Source organism: Diceros bicornis, chromosome 8, assembly GCF_020826845.1.
Source record: "Diceros bicornis minor isolate mBicDic1 chromosome 8, mDicBic1.mat.cur, whole genome shotgun sequence".
Lineage (NCBI taxonomy): Eukaryota > Metazoa > Chordata > Mammalia > Perissodactyla > Rhinocerotidae > Diceros > Diceros bicornis.
The window spans coordinates 60,204,964-60,224,275 of record NC_080747.1 but is presented as its reverse complement, the minus strand read 5'-3'; the positions used below and the strand labels follow the sequence as shown (position 1 = coordinate 60,224,275).

The window sequence follows — 19,312 nt, the reverse complement described above, 5'->3', positions numbered from 1 at the left end:
ATAAGTATTCCAGCTTTCTTACCCCTTGCGTGGGCTAACACTAAAGTGTGTATTCTACACAGTGAGGGAGGGCATAGATTGAGAAGTTTTGTGAAGGCAGCACAAGTGGATAAAAAATGTCATCTTAACTGAGTCTTTAAGAAATAAACCAGCTATCTTATGAGTAGCAGTTTTATAGACCATGCTAAATTGGTACGCAGATAGCATTCCCCAAACCAAAAACAAACACCTTGACTATAGGAGTAGTAGAAAGAGGAGTTTAAGTGGACCAGCTCTGTAGCCAAAGAGCCTGACTCCATCATTTACTAGCTGTGTGACCATGGAGAATTTACTTAATCTCTCTGAGCCTTACTTTACTTATCTATAAAATGTATGCACTGTCTAAGGAAATTACGAGGATTAGATGAGTTACTATGTGCAAAGCACTTAGAGCAGTCTGTGGGATATCTGACTACTCAATAAAATTAAGATTATTATTTTTAATATAAAGGTGGCAGCTTTTTTTTTTTTTCCTTCTACTCCACTGTAATGGTTTAATAAATTTTTATCTTATTTTAAGGGCTAGAAAAGTACATGGGATAACAGGTACGTTCCTAGAACCTTCACAGTGGCTATAGTTTAGTAGCCTCGGTCCTCCCTCCAAGTGTTTGATGATTACTGGGGAGATTTGTCAATACAAATATATTTTCTTTGGACTCGTTATAGTCTCCTTTGGTAATTTTGGGCACATTTGTGGCTTCAGTTACCATATGTATTTTGATAACTACCAATCTATAATTCTTCCCCTGACTGAACTTCAGACTTGTATATCTAACTGCTTACTAGATGTCTCCCGACATCTCAAACTCAACAGACAGAGCTGAACTCATTATCACACTTGCAGACCTGGTCTTCCTCCTCTCAGGTGATCAGTCTCAGTTGTGACGTGAGGGCCAGGATTGATTCAGTTGACTAATTGACTGGACTGGTACTTATTTCCTCATAAATCCATTACAAATTAGAAAGGACGACTTTACAAAATAGAGAAGAACCATTCTTTAGCCAAGGATAAATAAAAAGCCATGCTTCCCATCTAGAATATTCAACAAGCTAGCTAGGAGATTCCCTACTTAAAATCATGATGTCACCATCCACCTAGCCACTGAAGCCAGGAACCTGAGGGTCATCTTAGATTTCTCCTCTTACTCACTCTCTCATTACCCTCAGCTTTGTTTCTATAATAAATCATCTCGTTTTTGCGTTTTTAATCTATAAAAAATCTTTAAATACATGTTGAGTTTCTCTTGCCCAACTTTATATTCTCAGCTTCAGGTGTCCTTCATTTCTCACTTGGAATATTTCCACTGCTTCCAAGCCAATCTTCCGACCTTTGGCTTTGGCTTAAGGCCCTCCCTCACATGGTTGTCTGATGACCTCTTGGAATGCAAATCTGATCAAGTTTCTACCCCTGATCAACTGGCTTGAATGGTTCCTCATGACGTACAGTATGAGTTAAAGGCCTTATGTGACCCTGCCTTTATCACTCCAGCTTCCTTTACAGCCTCTGTTGACTTCACACTTCCTGTTTCAATAATACTGAACTATTGTATGTATTTTCCCTTTCAGGTCATACTGTTTCATGACTTTGCAATTTTGCTTGTGCCCATAATGATCCTCTCTACACAACTCCTACTCATCCTTCAAGGAGAATCTCAGGTAGCATCTCTCCAGGAAGGGCTAGGTGAAAGCACTATGTGCTCCCATGGATCCCCCGTACACACTTCATCCAGTTATTTACTGCACTGTATTGACAAGACATACTGTCTCCCGCCAACTATGTGGTAAACATCTCAAAGTCAGGGGTTTTCTGTCTTGTATCCCTAGCATCATACTTGAATCATCCACAATAAATATTTAGGGAATGAGATTAAGGAAAATGTCTACTGCAAAGGTAAATCAGAGGTTCTCAACACTGGCTGTATATAGGAAACATCTAGGGATCTGTTAAAAATACAGATGCCAATGACCATCCCAGTCCATTTAAATCAGGAGCTCTGGAAGGGGGGCCTGGGCATTTAGACATTTAAAACTCAAGTGACAATGAGCAGGTGAGGCTGGGAACCAATTGGTTAGATGATCACTGGGCAAGGATTTGGTGAATGGTATGCTACAGAAGGATGGAAATGATGCTTCAGGCACCTTTCGTTCATGAAATTCTATCAGACGATTGCTAGAATTATGCTTATTACTGGTTAATTTCCCCAACATATTCTCTGCACATTATAAAGGTTGTTTTGCATGCAGGTAACATACTTGACCAGCCAGGAACTGTGAGTCACTCCACAACATTAATGTTCTTCAAAGAGCACCCACCACAAACACACATATATTTATTTAAAATAATGTAAGAAAATAGTAGCAAGGGGAAGAAAGAGAGGAACGGATTTTAGATGCTTTATACATTCATGTCACCATAATAGGGAATGAAGTCTCAAATGTAAATATGTCCTGGTGCTCTTGAAATGCCACTTTTGTAATATTCAAACCTATTTATGTCTTCTTGTCTAGGATGATGATGGTGCTGGGCAGTGGATTTGCTTTTTCTTTTATAATATCTGTGTCTACTGTAACAGAAAGGCAGTGCCACATCTTGATTTTAGAAGCTTTTACAATTAACAAGACAAGGTATAATTTCTACATGGAATAAGAAAGGCCGGATTGGGATAGTAGTACTGTGGGAGTACTAAGTAACTCTAGTTTATAATTTGCCAATTAAGTGTGCTTTCTCAGAAAAGGAATAAGTTTCAAAAATCAACATAAGAACAGTGAAAAAGAGAAGGAACTCCTTTTTAAATGATCATCTAAATGTTAGGAGAAAAATACTGTAGAGTCTTGTAGTCTCAAAACTAATATTCAAACTCTCAATCTTTTTGATTAAAAAAAGTTTAATGAGCTGTAAAATAAATACACTTCCATTAAATATTAAATAAATTATTTACAACTTGAAAAAATACTTTTTATCTGCATGCATCTTTATGTACAGAAATAAGAGATCATAAAAACTGACAATTGAAAGTTTAAAACCATCAGAACAAAAAGGTTCTGTTTTCTTGTGATCCACTGAAAAGAGACACCAACTCATCACTCATGGTTGCGACCTGACAGCGACTCCGATCTGATACCCTGTTAGAAAATAAAATAAAGTCTTAAGAGATAACCTCAACTCCAATATAGCTTTAAGAAAATGTCAAAGAATAATCAGGAATCAAAATTTCTATCATCTTTTTTCTAAGATGTCTTATGAAAAATGCTAAGAGTTTTTCAGAGACAAACTATCACTTTGACTTGAATCCCCCTTTCACACCTGCTTTGGTTATAGCCTACTCAAGTAGAAGAATGCTCATCTCAAACCTGTCCATCGATTTCTGCTTTATCAAAAAGCAACAACAGTCATGAGAAATAGTTTTCCTAACCAAATCTATGCAGTGGACATAGTTAAAACAAAGATTAAGTGGCTTGGTGTATTTATGATATACAGTTAATTTAAGATAATTAGTACCAAGGGCATAATAATAGTAGCTACCAGTTAATAGGCAACCACTATGTGCCAGCACAGCATATTCCTTTTTCTAAAATCACTCTGGGACCTACTTTGAAAAATCTCAGTTGTGCTAAACAATCAAAAATCCACCCTTATTCATGTTGGTGGTCTTAGCTTCAGCACATTAAGTCAATACAGTGATAAATTTTGATGCAATAAGTACTAAGCATAGCATTGGCATAGATCATTATTCATTTCAAGAGTTTTGGGCTAATTCTGTCATAGGCTCAGAACATAAGACCTGCGCTTAACCAATGCTAAATGTAGTGGTTCTCCAAGCATCTAGAGTGTCAATTAAAAATGGAAATATTGATTCAGTGGAGTTAGGACTTGGCTTAGGAATATGCATATTTAACAAGCACCTCAAGTAATTCTTAAACCCATTGAAGGTAGAAAATCAACGACTTAAGGATGTGACATCTTTCCTGAATGTCTGAGGGAGTGGAATTCCTTCTTCTGATTGAATTTAAGTGTGTCCTTGATATCTCTGCTCCTCTCTTCCTCTGGAAGTTTGCTTCATTAGCTGTTCACCTTAGTTATCAATGAAATATCCCTCTCCGTATCTTTCTTACCTCCTCCTTAGAACATGTTCAGCTCTCCCTCTTTACAAAATAATTAAAAATAAAAACTACAGTATATACTCTAACCAAGCTATCTCTCAAATTTGTACCCCTTCTCCCTTCCCACTTCCTTTCTTTAAGAGGATATTTAACCTGCTGTTTCCACTTCCTCACATTTGTAGTTCGGCCACCCTGACTTTGGCTCTCCACCATGTAAGCTCAACCTATCATTTCAACCTTATCTCCCCCGACACCCATCGGAACTAGGCCATTTTTGACAAGTTTCTTAAATGATCTAGTCCATCTCCCAGTATTAATCTTCCTTTCCCTTCATAATTGCTTGTCCCAGTCTCATCATTCCTTTGAGGCTCACTTCCAATGCTACCCTATATACACATCCCTTCCTGCTCCCTAAATGCATCCCACTGGATTCTTTCTATCCTTCACTGGAAAACACCTCATATTCTCTTGGTTCCTTTCTTACAACACGTATTTTACTTCCCCTAGTATTCTAGTTCCTTATACTATTTTCTATCTACTAAACACCAAGTTCTTTGAGAAGAGGATCTGTGTCTCTCTCCTCTTTATATCTCTTATAATACTAAGGACATAGTCCTTTCTCAATACTGAACTCCATCTCGTGCTCAAAGAATAACACTTTCATGTAGCCAATGTTCATAGTGCATCCATAACGAAGAACACTTACTTTCCTCATTTTTCTTGAGATAACAGATGTTATATTTTTCAAAATGATAGATATGATCTAAAGATATCTTTTAAAACTCAGACCTGTAATGTGGCCTCCAGTCATGCTACGGCACGTGCATTTCCACTTTCTTGTCGGAGTTTCTTTCGCTCTTCAGCTTCTCCCTCGCAGTCCCTGAAGTATCGTTTGCGAAGCCTTTAGACAACAAGACACTCCGCTGTCATCAAAGCTCTATTCATCCACATATCGACTGGAATTTTCATCAGTAAGGGAATTCCTTTTCGTTAACTCTTATAAGTCATTACACATTGTACTCTACACCAAACGCAAACTCAAACCCAGCTGTAAGATATTACCGATGTTCTTTTTAGGGGGATGTTTATGGTGACCTTATTTAAACATATTTCCAGAGTACTGAGATTTAAATTAACGTGCCTTGAGATGCAAACTTTCAGAAAGCACAGAACACATCCATATGTGTGTTGTTCTGTTTTGTTTCAAAACTTAGCACAGCTGCCATGCACAAGTAGAGGAAGAGGTACGTAGCATAATTTTACCACAGAAGGACTTTATGCTTGCACAAACTAATTTAATGATTAGAATTTTTTTAAAGAGGCTTCAAAACAAGTTGGGTTGTATTCATTTCTAAATATGATAAATACTTCCTTCTAGTTTTATTTGTTGCTACTTTCTATTAAAAAAACCTCAATGGTTTAAAAATGTCTTTGTGTTGTAGAAGCAATTCTACTTTTAGTAGGTCTTTAATCCATCTACAAACTTCATTATTAAAATCATAAAAACTTTTGTTGTGATGGTTGGGAAAAAATCCAATTATGAAAAAACAGCAATTGTGGCTTAGGATAGTGCTTGTTATGTATTTCAAATACAAGGAGCATATGGGAGAAAAGAAGAAAAGTCACTGCTCTATTTTAAGAGTACCAACATGACAAAGTTTTTCCTCACTTTTCCAAAGGATTATTAAATATTTCAACTTGAATAATTACAAGTTTAAATAATTATTTCAAAACATCTTCCCTAACTGGCAATTCTTTCCTCTATCCTTCTATGTCAAATAATAATGGTTTGTCTGAGGGTATTGTTCCTAAACACATTTGCAAATCTCACTTGAGGTACTAACAGATCAAAATAATTTCTAGGGTGTGCAAAACAAATTTAAACCACACATCAAACTTTATGTGCATCATAAAACAGTTTTTTATGTGTCATTTTTTCATTATGTGATCTGCATTTAAAATAACAGTAAACAATGGTAGAAGATAACCCCTTGTTTCTTGAATGGCAGGAGTGGCAGATCATGTACACCATCCAGTTGTTAAAGTAATTGACCAAGACCTAAAATTAGAATAATGAGTCTATTGCTTTTCCCAAGCGCTAGTAGCACTTGAGTCATTATAGAGCCATTCACGCCCTCCCCCAACTTCTTTAATTCACTGACTTCTGTTTGACAGACAATGCCATTTTGACATACCTACCAGTGCCTACAACCTGGAACAGTCTAGTCCTAACATTCATTGGTCATGAAGTGAGGTATGTGATCTGTTATTGTGAGCACAGGGTAGATATTGCAGGAGTGGAACAGTAATAGAATTGTCCCTCCTTCCTACGCCATGCCATATGGAGGAAACTTTTTTTTTCTTTAACAATTGGGTTCCCATATTGCATATGACAGGAACAAAATAGGCATAAGCTCTAAGGAAATTGGTACCATGGTATGAAATTCCTAACTCAGAATTTTACTTTCTAATAGGAGCAAAAGACACATCTTTTCTTGGCTCCTAGTTTGAAGATCTTTGTGATTTTTAGTACCAAAGCAGTATCTCTGACAACCTATGATGAACCAGGCCTTAATTAGCTTCTGGAAGTCTTGCTTGAGCTGAAGATATTCATAACAGATACCAACGCTCTGAGATTTGGAAGCCGCCATGAGTAGAAACATGACATGAAACAACCATCAGTTTTTTTTGTTTTGGTGAGGAAGATTGGCCCTGAGCTAACACCTGTTGCCAATCTTCCTCTTTTTGCTTGACATCAATTTTTAAGTTCAAAAAATTTCTAGATTTTCTGTAAAAGGGCTTTACATATTAAGTTTCAATAGTGGTCAAAGTAATACAAATTTTGACCATATTCTGTGATCTTTGTCAATAAAGTGTAAAGATATGACCAAAGATCACGTGCCACCAATACAATAATTCATCTAAAATAGGATAGTACATTGTGATAGAAACACAGAAAAAAAATGACCTGGCATTATTTTACTAGGAATTTTTAAGTTATACATACTTACAGGATTGTAATAACAACAGCAATTGCTGTGAAGCTCACAGCAGAGACAAAGGCAGCTATGGCTGCTAAAGCAATTTTTGATAAATCACTGTCAATCAGGCTATGAGTCTTCATGGACTTTTCCCCACACCGTTCACCAAAGTAATCCTGATGACATCTGTAAACAACCCACATTCAAAAATATAATAACTGAAAGCATTCCATATGTTTTAGATTTACTTTTTAGGTCACAAATAGTCATTTAATTCTAATATTAAAAAAAAAAGTCATGCCATATATTTGTATTTCAAAATCATGAGACAGAATGCATTCGAGCCAAAGATCTATTAGTATAAGCACAAGGTGACATTAGTTTGGGTGTGATATTCCAAGAAGACACACCTTTTCATTTTTTGTGTTCCTATTATGACCAACTGGTGAGTTCAATGACTTGTTAGGCAGCTATACATTCCACCATCATTCAATGTGCTATTGGCTTTTTGGTGGGGAGGAGGATAAAACAACATTATGTGAAAAATATCTTTAGGTTCTTTTTAAAAAATAGGTTTTGTAAAGTACATGTTGTACAACGATGGTTTATACCAGGGGTCAGCAAACTACAGCCCATGGGTCAAATCTGGCCATTTGCCAGGGCTTTTTTACAGTGTACAAGCCAAAAACATTTTACATTTTTAAATGGTTACATTTTCACTGGTTATATAAGTACATACACAATGTTGACCCAGGAAGCCTAAAATATTTACTACTATCTGGTCCTTTAAGAAAAAGTTTGCTGACCCTTGGTTTATACATTGGAAAAATAAATGGTTTTCTGCAGCCAGGAGTTTCAGACATGGTGTTAGAAATATAGCATTCTATTTAATTTAGGAAAACTTACATGCATGTTGCTGCTTTCAAGGGCTCTATATATTTGCATTCTCCATGAATGCAGAAATTTTGGAATTCTGCATCACACAGATTTTTCTTCTTTTTGTTTCTTCTATTTTTTCCATTTTTGCCTCCCTTTTTCTTTCTTTTGGGTCTATCTGAAGTCTTTTCACTCTCTGTTTTGTTTTTCTTGGGCTTAACTACCTGTTCAACTAAAAAAAACAAAAAAACAAGACATTGACAACAGTCTCTTCATCTTGAATATCATTTTGGAGACATGAGAGAAAGAATTCGTAGCAATGAGAGCTCATGGGGACAACGGCTGTATTCATCTCAATATTTAACACAATTCACACACAATAATTGGGCAAAGAGAATATCTGTATTTCGTAGCACTTAAAAATCTGAACCTTTTTGTTATTTTATTAGCTTAGAAATATATTTTGAACTTATTTGTATCAGTATTATTATTATTGATGAAAGGAGTTAGCTGTCTAAGAAAATCCATGAAATATTTTAAACATTTCTTGAATTACTAATACAAACCAAGTTCTTAGTAATAAGCATTAATTTAATTAAACCCAAATCACAGTTGAATGTATTGTTATCGAGATGATGTAGCTGAGGAAACTGAAGTTGAGTGCAGACAAGTAACTTGCCCTATGACACGCAGCTAGAAAATTGCAGTGCTGGGATGGTAATGTTTGTTATTCCCCCACTGTACTAGGTTTTCTCTGGAAAAGGTCAATGCCATTGATTAAAGTGGGACTTGGGTATATTTGTTGATTTTATTTATTCATATTGGTCTTGTGCTCTCTCTCTTAATTGGGAATTAGTGTGTACTGCTTGAGGGTGGAAAAAACTGAGAATTATACATTAGAGTTGATCAATGTTCTCCAGCTCCCAGATTACAACAGATTATAATTAATCGATACCTTCCAGGGGGCTCGTTTCTGTAGTCAATTTATTTGAAAAAATAGAAATCCAGAAATATTTGATGCTTGATGCTTTAGAGATTCACCTTAACTCTTCAGATCCACAGAAACATTTGTTCAGTGTTACAATTATGCAGGGTATAGCCTACCCAAGTGCTGAACACAGGAAGGAGGAGTTTCCACGTTAGAGCTGTGCATTTTGTTATACTAATCCATGAACTGGTTTATCTGAGCAAGTATTTAGCAAACAGAGCCCAGTGAAAAGAGAAAAATACCATAATGTCATAATACCACTAACCATAATGGCCCTGTAGCACCCATTAAACAGAAAACATTAGAAACATAAGGAAAGGTATCAAAGATAGAACCCTGTGATTAAGAAATGACAAATGAATATTATGAATATTTTAGCAGGTTATTACAACAACATTAACAATAGTCAAATTAGGAGCAATGTTTAATAGGTGGTTATGCAATTTTTATACTGAAACTTTCCTCTGATGATAAAAAAGTACCACAAGTTAGAATAAGTCCTCTAATAGAAACATTTTAAATGGCTATTACTGCACTTTATCAGATCTATTACAAATTTTAGACAGGGATGAATAGTCACTATGCTGAAGTGCTACAATAGATATTAACCCCATGGGTTTTACAGCCTTTCAAAGGAGTTCAGCCAACTCTATTTCACACTGCATTGCAGTTGTAAGCACTAGCCATTTTCACTATTAACAATTTATTTGGCCTTTTCAGACGTTAACAACTTGAAATATCTTTAAGAGAACAGTTTCTAGAATCTTGATGGTCTAATCTCATCCCTCTAAAAATAAAAATTATAAATGGACCCCTTGCCCACCTTACTTAAAGCACAAGTTCTGAAGCAAGGGAGTAAAAAGTGAAGTGTCCAGTAAAGCTTTTCCCACATGCCATTTAACCCAGTCACTGTCCCTATGGTATCACCTGCGCTCCCTTCACCAGTTCTGGGAGCCAGCCAGAGGGAGAGGAGTCAAGGAAATGAAGGTCAGGAGAGAAAGGGCCTTATGCTCTGCCTCCATAGTGGATGCTCCTAGGATATGTGGATCTGATTTACTGATGACCTCGTCTGCCCTCAAACTCCAAAGTAATATGAGGGTAATGAACAATACTTACCTCTTACTTTGGTACCCTCATTTTAAGCAAATGCTCTTTTTTAAAGATCAGATAACAGTAAAAGAGAAGAAAATTATGGGTCACTATTATTTAACTGACAAATGGGATTCGGGATTAAATCATAATTTTAGCAATATAAAATCCATGCATATTTGTCCTTTAATATTTCCAGAAGGTTATACTATTATTATAATCACTAGAATCAGCAGTCTCTCAACACCCAGTACTTAAAGGCTAAAAGTCCAATTGCTCCTTTCCCATTACTTTTTTCTGTTCCCTTATTTGTGTTAAAATGCAATTACTTAGGGAAGAGTGGTGGTGAGGAGTAGATACAAAAGCTAAGATAAGATGTAGGTAGCACTGACTGCTGTCTACACCGCTCTCTCAGGATGGAGTTTATGTCATGTGGCACAGTGGGAAAGAGCACAGTATCTGGAGCCAAACAGATTAGGGTTCTCATTATGGCTCAGCTGCTTGCTGGATGTGGAACTTCGCACAAAACACTTAATCATTTTGAGCTTCAATTATCACATCTGTAAAAGGATAATTCCCACTTTGTAAAGTTGTTGTGAAGATTAGACTTAACAGACCTAAAACACTTGTTAGAGCTCCAGACATAGGATGTGCCCACATATGCCTTTCCGTCTCCGTTCGTAGCTTACCCAGGGGGTATGCAGCAGACGCACACACAAGACAGCCACTAGAAGATGCAAGGAATGGCTTTTCTTTTGAAGCAGTTCGCTCATCCACACACATCTCACAGGCTACATTTTCACCTTATCCTCTACTCACCTCTGACTGACTCATCTACGATGTAGCCAGATATGTGTGGTTCGTTATCATACTCTTCTGCATAGTCATAGTCGATCCCCAGGGACAGTTCGCTACCAGAAGGCGTTTCACTCACAGGGGAAATCTTGCTTCCTGGGGTCACCTCAAATCCATCAGCACTGCGGTCCCCGGAAGATGGTTCCCCTTTCCCAGAGTAAGTGTCATTGACGTCCAATCCAGCAGCAAAATGGGCTGTGGGAGAAAAAAGAAGAGAAAAACAGAAAAGGTAAAGCAGAGAGCCTTTCTCATCAGCCAGCTGAGTTCAGGAGAAATATTTACCTTCTGATATCAAAGCAGCTATTGCACATGTGCTATTGTTTGTGATTGAGTCACTTACGAAAGCAACTCCACACTTTGCCAAGGAGCAAACTCAGCTGTTCCAATTACAGAGCTTCTTTCATCAAGGTTTCTTTTCCACAGATAGTCTACATTAATTTCCACATCAAACAAACAAAAAAAAAAACTGCCAAATAGGCAAATTAATATAATTATTTAACAGGTAATGTCTAAATATTCCCATCACTTCACATATCAAATGCATTTGTGTTTTCTAGAATGCTACCTGTCCCATTTTAGTAGACAGGTTCTAGATATAAGTATCAGATTTTCTTAACACGTGCTCACGTTTTAAAAAGATTACATATATAAAATGTAAAACGTAATGTAAATGGTAGTTGATAAGACTGATTCTTATTGCCACTGTTTCGCTATCATTGTTCTGACATACAGAAGAAGCCAGGGACTAGGTAAGATCTGGGGCCCAGAGTTTCAAGCCCCTGTTTTATCTTTGAGGTCTCACTAAAGCAGCCTCAGATCGGTGCTTCTAACTTCTCCCTGGGACACTGTGAGGCCCTCCAGGAAGGCAAAGACAAGATCACTAGACAGAGGAGATGGAGAATTTAGGCAGGAGGCAGCACTGCTGGGTCCAGGACTCAATTCCTCTGCTCTAAGATCTGCGGGAATCACTTTGCCCCTCTGAATCTCGGTTTCTTTTTCTGTAAAACGAAGGGTTTGGATCACAGGATCTCTCAACTCTCCTCCAGCTGGATTAAAGTACAAGTACAGGGATTCTCCCGGCACCCTCCTCCTGGACTGGAACGTCTGAGACACCTACCCGTTTTTCTCTTTCTCCCAGTGAGTAACAGGGAGATACCCTGATCACCCCCCGTCCCCCGCGGGACAGAGTTAGGGGCGCCAAAAGGCGTTTTTTTGTTTTTTGTGTATGGTGTTTTAGGAGAAGCAGCAGCAACATTCAAGAGGCGCCAGCTTCTGCCCGCCGTGGGAGAAGCGCCGCGCAGCTCAGAGCGGGGATGTCCTCACCTGAGCGGAGGATCAAGAGCCACAGCACCACCGGCGCCGGCGGCAGCAGCGGGGCTCTCATTGGTCCCTCGGCGCGGCGGCGTCGCGGTCTCTGGGGCAACTCGGCCGGAGCTGCGGGCTGGAGGAGGAGGGGGTGGGAGAGAGGGGACGAGGCGGGGTGTGCGGCTCTGCCCGCAGGCCAGGCCGGGCGCGGGCTGCAGCCCCTGGAGCTCGCCTCCGATCTCTCGGTTCCGACCCGGGCGCAGGCACAAGGTGTGCGAACATTCCGGAGGCGCGGCGCGCACCTGCCGCTTTATAGGCCGGGAGGGGACGAGGCATCGCCCGCGACGTCACGGCCGCCGCGGAGGGTGGAGGCGGGCGGCCGCCCTAGAAGAGGTTACTACCCCAAAACCACACACGGACGGCGGCCGCCCCACCCCCGCGAGCCTACAGAGCCGCTGGGAGGAGATGAAAGTCAAACCCCTCGCTGCGAGCCGGAGAAAGACCCGATCCATAATCGAGGGCGGGGGTGGAGTTGGGGAGCTCCCATCTATCTGACAGGTGCAAGTCTCAGTTTTTCAAACTATCTGAAAAAGCTTGGTATACGCTTTGGTTGATCTTAATATTATAACAGGGATTAAATAGAAAAGTTCCATATTGAGATGTAAAAGTACTTTAGGACCAAGAGTGACCTAACAATGACAGCCAGACGTGTTTAACAAAGGTAAATGAAGTTCATTAAATGACTAGAGAGAGCGCCTCCTAATGAGGAGCTGCTTTGTTTGTGATGGGAGATATCTCACCCAAGGGCTCTTTCGCACCCACTGCTGTGAAGTGGCCAGAATTTCAAACCACCTCCCTCCCCATTTCTTTATGTGGCCCAGGGATCTCATCAAAATTTATGTTTGTTGACCACTTATTACTGGCAAACTGTACACTAAAAATATTACCTACACCATCTCACTCAAAAACCTTTCCGGGTAAGCATCATTTTCTCTATTTTACAGGGAGGACAAATGGCAGCTTTACAAAGCAAGGAGGACTTTACACAGCTGGTCATGGTAGAAGCCAGATGGATTTAAATTAATCTGACTCTGAAGTCTCTCTCCTCTCTCATAAAGGAATTTAGACTAAACTAATCTTTAAAAAGAGAGTTTGTGGAGAGAACAATACTTAGCCTCCTAAAGGAGTAGTCTTGACTGGTAGCATATTGGCATTTGGATGAAGGGCGGTGCCCAAGCTTGTGCCTCTCAAATCCCGAGATAAAAGGACGAGCTTCGATGGCCTATTTAGAACCTAGTAGGGTATTTAATCATGACAAGTAGATAAAATGAAGAGGGAAGGAGGCAGCTGCTTAATTTGACTTAACTTTGATGCAGAGACGACTCTAGAACTGGATTTTTCTTGCCTTAAGAGAAAAAAGCATTGTTCTAAGTGTTTTCTTGTCCTGAGGATACATATCTCTTCTCTGATTGTTCTAGTGAAACAGACTTTTTAGGAATGTGGGTCATAGTGCATTTGTCCTAATTCTGGGAAACTTTTCTAAAGCTACTTACTTTTTATTGCCATATCGTAGTGAGTAGGCTAAATAATACCGTACATTTAGGACGATGAAATAAGCAGTCATGAATCATGCCTTCTCTCCTATTTGACATTTGTTGAGAGCACATTTTGTGTAATCCACTTGTTTTGTTTATTTTACTGCAGGGGGGCAGTAAAGAGGAAGATTAAATGATGACCAGCTCTTTGCTCTCCAAAGCTCAGTATGGTGTGGGCCAGACACATAGAAAAGTAATTCTGGTAGATTAGATGACAAGAAGCATTCAGAATGCTGTGGAAAACAAGGATGCAGTTTAATCGTGCCCATGCATATCACAGAAAGCTTTGTGGAAAGGTAAGAGAGGCCGCTCAATGGCCATCCCAGCAGAAAGTTTAAATGGAAAGAAAACCTGATGACAAGATGTAACCGAAAATGGAAAATAAGGCTAGAAAAATGGCACTGCCCATTCCAGGGTGAAACAGGGGCCTGCATTGTCATCTTTTTTGGTGGATGAGGCGATTGTGATTCAGAGACATTCAGAGCCTTGCCCACAGATTTCAAAAGATGGTGGAGATTTTGTTTAGAGTCCAAGCTGTCAGCCTAAATGGTCGCACCTTTCTGTTCTCATAGGTTTCGATTTTGTTTTAGTCCTGTTCTTCCCTTTCTCTTACTCTTTCTTCATATTGCAAGTAAGTGTGAGTTGTGCATATCTGTCATCAGAAATGTTTTACTTTGTTTGAAGTAAGTGGGCTCTTTACATTGGAAATTGCTTGGTCTTTTTCCCATTGGAAATGTAGAGGGTGATAATTTATGTTGGTGTGGAATATAACATAGCATCATAGGGGCAGAATAGCTAGTGCTTGGTATGAGCTTTAGATTCAACCAATTGGGTTTTCATATACAAATTCTACCAGATACTACGTTACGTAATATTTGAAAGACTCAGATTCCTCATCTGAAAATAGGAATAAAGATACCTACCTGCTGTTAAGCAGATCAAATGAAATAAGATACATATACAAGTAGCACATATCCTAGCATATGGTGAGTGCTCAATAAATGGTTTGGTAACTATTATTATTAATGTTGACATTATAATATTTACATTATATTAATCACATTGAAGAACTAAGTGACACTTACAAATGGAGCTTCTCACAGAGCAAGTGAAATAATCTCCTTCAATATTTTCAAGCCATGAACTTTGTACCTACTTCCCATTAAGACTAACCATTTTGAACATTTTATGGTGCATCATAGGGTAACATGGGGCGTCATCACAATTGCATCACAATGGCAGCACCCCTTGATGACTCATGGCATTCTGGCATATATGCATGAGAAGGAAATCAACCCTGTGTAAATGTGGGATTCTTTACATTCTGCATGCTAAGGTGAGATGAGGAGGAAAAATTTTAAGAAATTCAAGAAGAAAAGCAGCTCTTCTTTACCCTGATAAATCGGTGGTTTCCTCACCAAGTGTAAGGTTAAGGGCAGCCCTACGGGCAAATGGTCCTAGCCAACCATTCCTTTTGGTGCCTAGTATCTGGATCCTGATAATATTTTATATGTATAGTGGAAACAAACTCACTTTGACTCAGCTAAATGGTGTGCTATAGAACCAAAAGTATAATTATGTGTTTCTTCATATAATTGAGTTTTTACAGATAGTGCCAGGGTCTGAGTAAGTATTATATCATGGGCATTTTTATGAGTCAACACACGAACCCCTAAACTAAAATTAAGAAATTCTCTAGGAGCTGGCTTGGTGGCGTAGGGGTTAAGTTCATGTGCTCAGCTTCAGCGGCCTAGGTTCGTGGATTCAGATCCCCAGCATGGACCTACACACAGCTCGTCAAGCCATGCTGTGGTAGCATCCCACATACAAAATAGAGGAAGACTGGCACAGGTGTTAGCTCAGGGCCAATCTTCCTCACAAAAAAAAAAAAGAAAGAAAGAAATTCTCTAATGTATAAGTAACATATTCTGTATTATTAACAGATGCATTAGCTCCATTTAGATGTCCATAATTTTCTACTTTTCACCTTGGAATGTATCCATGCTAAAGAATATACAATTTCTAGTTCCTTCAAAAAGACACCATAAATGACCTTGACTGTTGGGTGCCTTGACATACTAGTAAAATCAAATTACTTGCTCTTTATAGCATTAACATGATGGCTTTTGCAGAGCAAGGACTAGCAGATGGGACTGAAGGCAGTTGATGATTTGATGATGTGAAGGCAGTGATGATTTACAATGGAAGCTAAGTAAATGTCATATAAAATTAACTACATTTACACAAAAAACTGAATCCTCTAGGTAGTTTGTTTTCTCATCAAATATGTCTCGAGAACTAGATACTCTCCTAGGCACTGTGAATATAACTTTGAATAAGTCATAATGTCCTTGTTTTTAAGGACCTTACTTTCTATCAAAGGGAAACACGTAATAAACAAGGAAACAATGCACAAAATAATCTTAGGTAGTGAGAAGTGCTGGAAAGGAAATAAAATATGGATATACAGGACTTGGGAGGGTGGAAGAAGATGATAAAAAGAAATACAAGATAGACCCTACACTTAAGTAGTTCACAGTTTCTCTCTAGAGGAAACAGAAGGCAGGATAAAACAGAGAGGGTTATCCTATTGAACAATAATAACAGTGTAGAAGAGCAGAGAGAGGCATGGATGGGAATGAGGGAGGGATAGAGATAGGCATAGACAAGAATGAGGGATGCTGAACAGACAGAGGCATTGAATTGGGCCTTAAAAATGTGGAGGATTCTAGGACATTGTAGAAGAATTCATTCCACTAATCATTTCTCAAATACCCTTCTTAGCACTGCCAGCTCTTAGCTAAAGGTCAGCTGATCAGAATCACCAGGGAATGTTTCCAAAATGTACCCTCCATTCTCCTCTCTTGATTCAAGTTTGGTGTGGGATCCAGGCCTGTGTATTTTTTTTTAAAAACTTTCAAGAAAATTCTGACGTGCATCTCTGATTAAGAACTACTCCACTGGGGGATACATGGATGAAAAAAATCAAGGTATCTTCAGAGAGATTATAAACTGGTGGGGCTGCACATTCATGTAGGTAGAATTTTTGTTGGAAATGTGAAGGATGGAGAAATGAATTTCAACAGGAAGCATGTAAGTGTGATGAAGACATTTATTTACCCTCTAAGAAACTCATGTTACAAACTGATTCAAATACTATGCCTTTAAATAGGGAACTGCTTTAGTGTAATAAAAATATGTCTGAATATATGAAAAAGAAGAAATCTACTTTGCATGTAGTTCTTCAGGAACCAATTTGTCACATAAGTGGAATCATATGAACACCAAATTCTTATGGATCCTCACTAACTCCATTCTGAATGTAAGGTCAGAAAACAGGGTGTCTGCAACACTGAATTAGGAAACATCAAATTTTAATATGCTATTAATTCCTTATGAAATTAGGATTTCAGGATAAGATTTGGAGTTTTATTGTTTCAGAAAAATAATATATTAAAGTCAGATGGTTGAAGTAGTCCGAGTCCTATGAAAGATTTTTACAGACTACCAATTATACTCATGAAATAATTATATCCTTGATATTTTTATTTGCAAAAAATAAAATATTGCACTTTGTATGTACTTAATCTTTCTTTCATGCATTTCTACTTTCCTTATTTTCTTGCATTTTATTTTACAATTTATCACTCCAGTTATCATGCATTTAATATCGTGTGATGACCACTTTTTCATAATTTCGGAAATCTTCCATTTGCCCTCTTGTTACTTAAAAATTGACAACATATGCACATCTCTAAGAATTAAATGATCGTATTATTAATGATCATATTTGATGTGTTTCTGTTATGAGTTTAGGTAGTCTCTTAAACATTCATGCATTTTTAGCAAAACGGGGATACATTGTATATAGATTTTGTTGTATTTTCCCATGAACACAACAGGCTTCTGTTTCCGAGTTCTATGAGAATAGCAGTTTTTAACGTAAAGTGAATAAACTACTAATTTGTTGAGGAGACCACTCCTGTACATCTATCCTAAGCAGGGATAGGTTAAACCACAAAGAAACTGGTCTTTGTATGTCGTACTTCCCAAAGCTTTCTGAATGTGTGTGCTGAAGTTATACAGCCAGAATAAGAAAAATTCGAAGTTAATATGGAAAAATACAGACACATGTAGTACTCCTAGAAAAAGAAGAGTTGAAAATATAGTTATAGATTTTATAAACATCGTGTGTCTCTCAGTCTTCTTCTTGAAATCAATGTTTTTGTCTTAAATTTGGATTTATGTATTCCCAAGTGGTTTTGCTATTTGCAGATGTAATTTCATTCCTAGATTTCTTTCCTTCCATAAGAATTCCAAAAATCATTAGTTTTGGTCTCTTCTCAAGGTAACAAACATTCCAACAGGATTTTTTTTTTTTTTTTTTTTTTGATGAGGAAGGTTAGCCCTGAGCTACATCCGATGCCAATCCTCTTTATGCTGAGGAAGATTGGCCCTGGGCTAACATCCGTGCCCATCTTCCTCTACTTTATATGGGACGCCGCCACAGCATGGCTTGAAAAGCAGCGCGTTGGTCTGTGCCAGCATCCGAACCTGCAAACCCCAGGCTGCTGAGGCAGAGCAACTGAACTTAACCGATATGCTACCGGGCTGGCCTCCCAAGGGAATGCTTGTAATATTGAATTGCTAGATAATTTTTGGATTCTCAAGCACTACCTTGTGTGACTATAAAGAAATATTGGGCTTTTCAGCAGTACAATTGGCTTAAGCTAATCCTGATATAATAGTGGGAGAGTGGTACTTACATGATAGGAAAAAATTTTAAAGAACTTTTTTAAGAAATACAAATTTGATCAAATGTTCCCATCTCAAAAACAGTATTTACTAAAATTTTCTTACACATACTGAAATACAAAAAAATAGGAACTTTGAAGATATGTTTTGCCTAAAATTACATCTTTGGAGAAATTCACGCAGTTTGCACTTTTAAATGTTATTTTAACTGCCAGATAGCTGAGGATATAATAACTTTAAAAAATTCTATGTTAAAGTTTATGTTCCTAAATTTGCCTAATTTGGAGATTTGAAGATATGCCTATACTAGTTTATAAAATATGCTTCCTTTTTATTTTCCTGACAAGAATTGCAAATTTGCAGATTGCAAAACAATATTGCAATCTGCACAAAATGATTAGTTACAATGGGATTTTCCTGGGAAAAACTATAAGTGTTTATTTCTGCATTTATGGATTTTGGGAGGTAACACAAACACACACACACAAGAGGGAAGAAAAAAGAATAGTATAAGAGAAAGTCTACATTTTTAAGGAATTCATTATTTTTAAGAGTAAAACAAGGAAAGAAGGGAAAGTTGTATAGTCATATATTTATTAATATTTTTAAAATATCTGACATGTTATATAAAAAATTAACAAAACAATGTGTACAGTATGAAACTCTTAATAATGTATTTACAAATATTTATGTACATATTATATATAAAATGTATATATAGATATACA

At 37.9% G+C, this 19,312-nt stretch overlaps 1 protein-coding gene across 1 annotated transcript; it reads right to left on the bottom strand.

Moving 5' to 3' along the window:
* Positions 1–2,944: 2,944 nt before the first annotated feature.
* Positions 2,945–12,420, bottom strand: AREG (amphiregulin). Its single transcript, XM_058546443.1, has 6 exons — positions 12,253–12,420; positions 10,894–11,124; positions 8,028–8,229; positions 7,152–7,307; positions 4,930–5,041; positions 2,945–3,162 (listed from the first exon to the last, which is right to left on the bottom strand). The coding sequence occupies exons 1-5, from the start codon at positions 12,311–12,313 to the stop codon at positions 4,948–4,950; spliced, it is 744 nt and encodes a 247-aa protein (XP_058402426.1). The 5' UTR covers positions 12,314–12,420; the 3' UTR covers positions 2,945–3,162; positions 4,930–4,947.
* Between the last annotated feature and the right edge of the window lie 6,892 nt (positions 12,421–19,312).

Excerpts from the sequence above, each read along its gene's own strand:
- AREG (XM_058546443.1), bottom strand. The coding sequence starts at position 12,313 with ATGAGAGCCCCGCTGCTGCCGCCGGCGCCGGTGGTGCTGTGGCTCTTG. Across the intron at positions 11,125-12,252 it reads GCTCTTGATCCTCCGCTCAG|CCCATTTTGCTGCTGGATTG; the intron begins GTGAGGACATCC and ends TTTCTCCCACAG. Across the intron at positions 5,042-7,151 it reads GCTGTTGTTATTACAATCCT|GCTTCGCAAACGATACTTCA; the intron begins GTAAGTATGTAT and ends TGTTGTCTAAAG.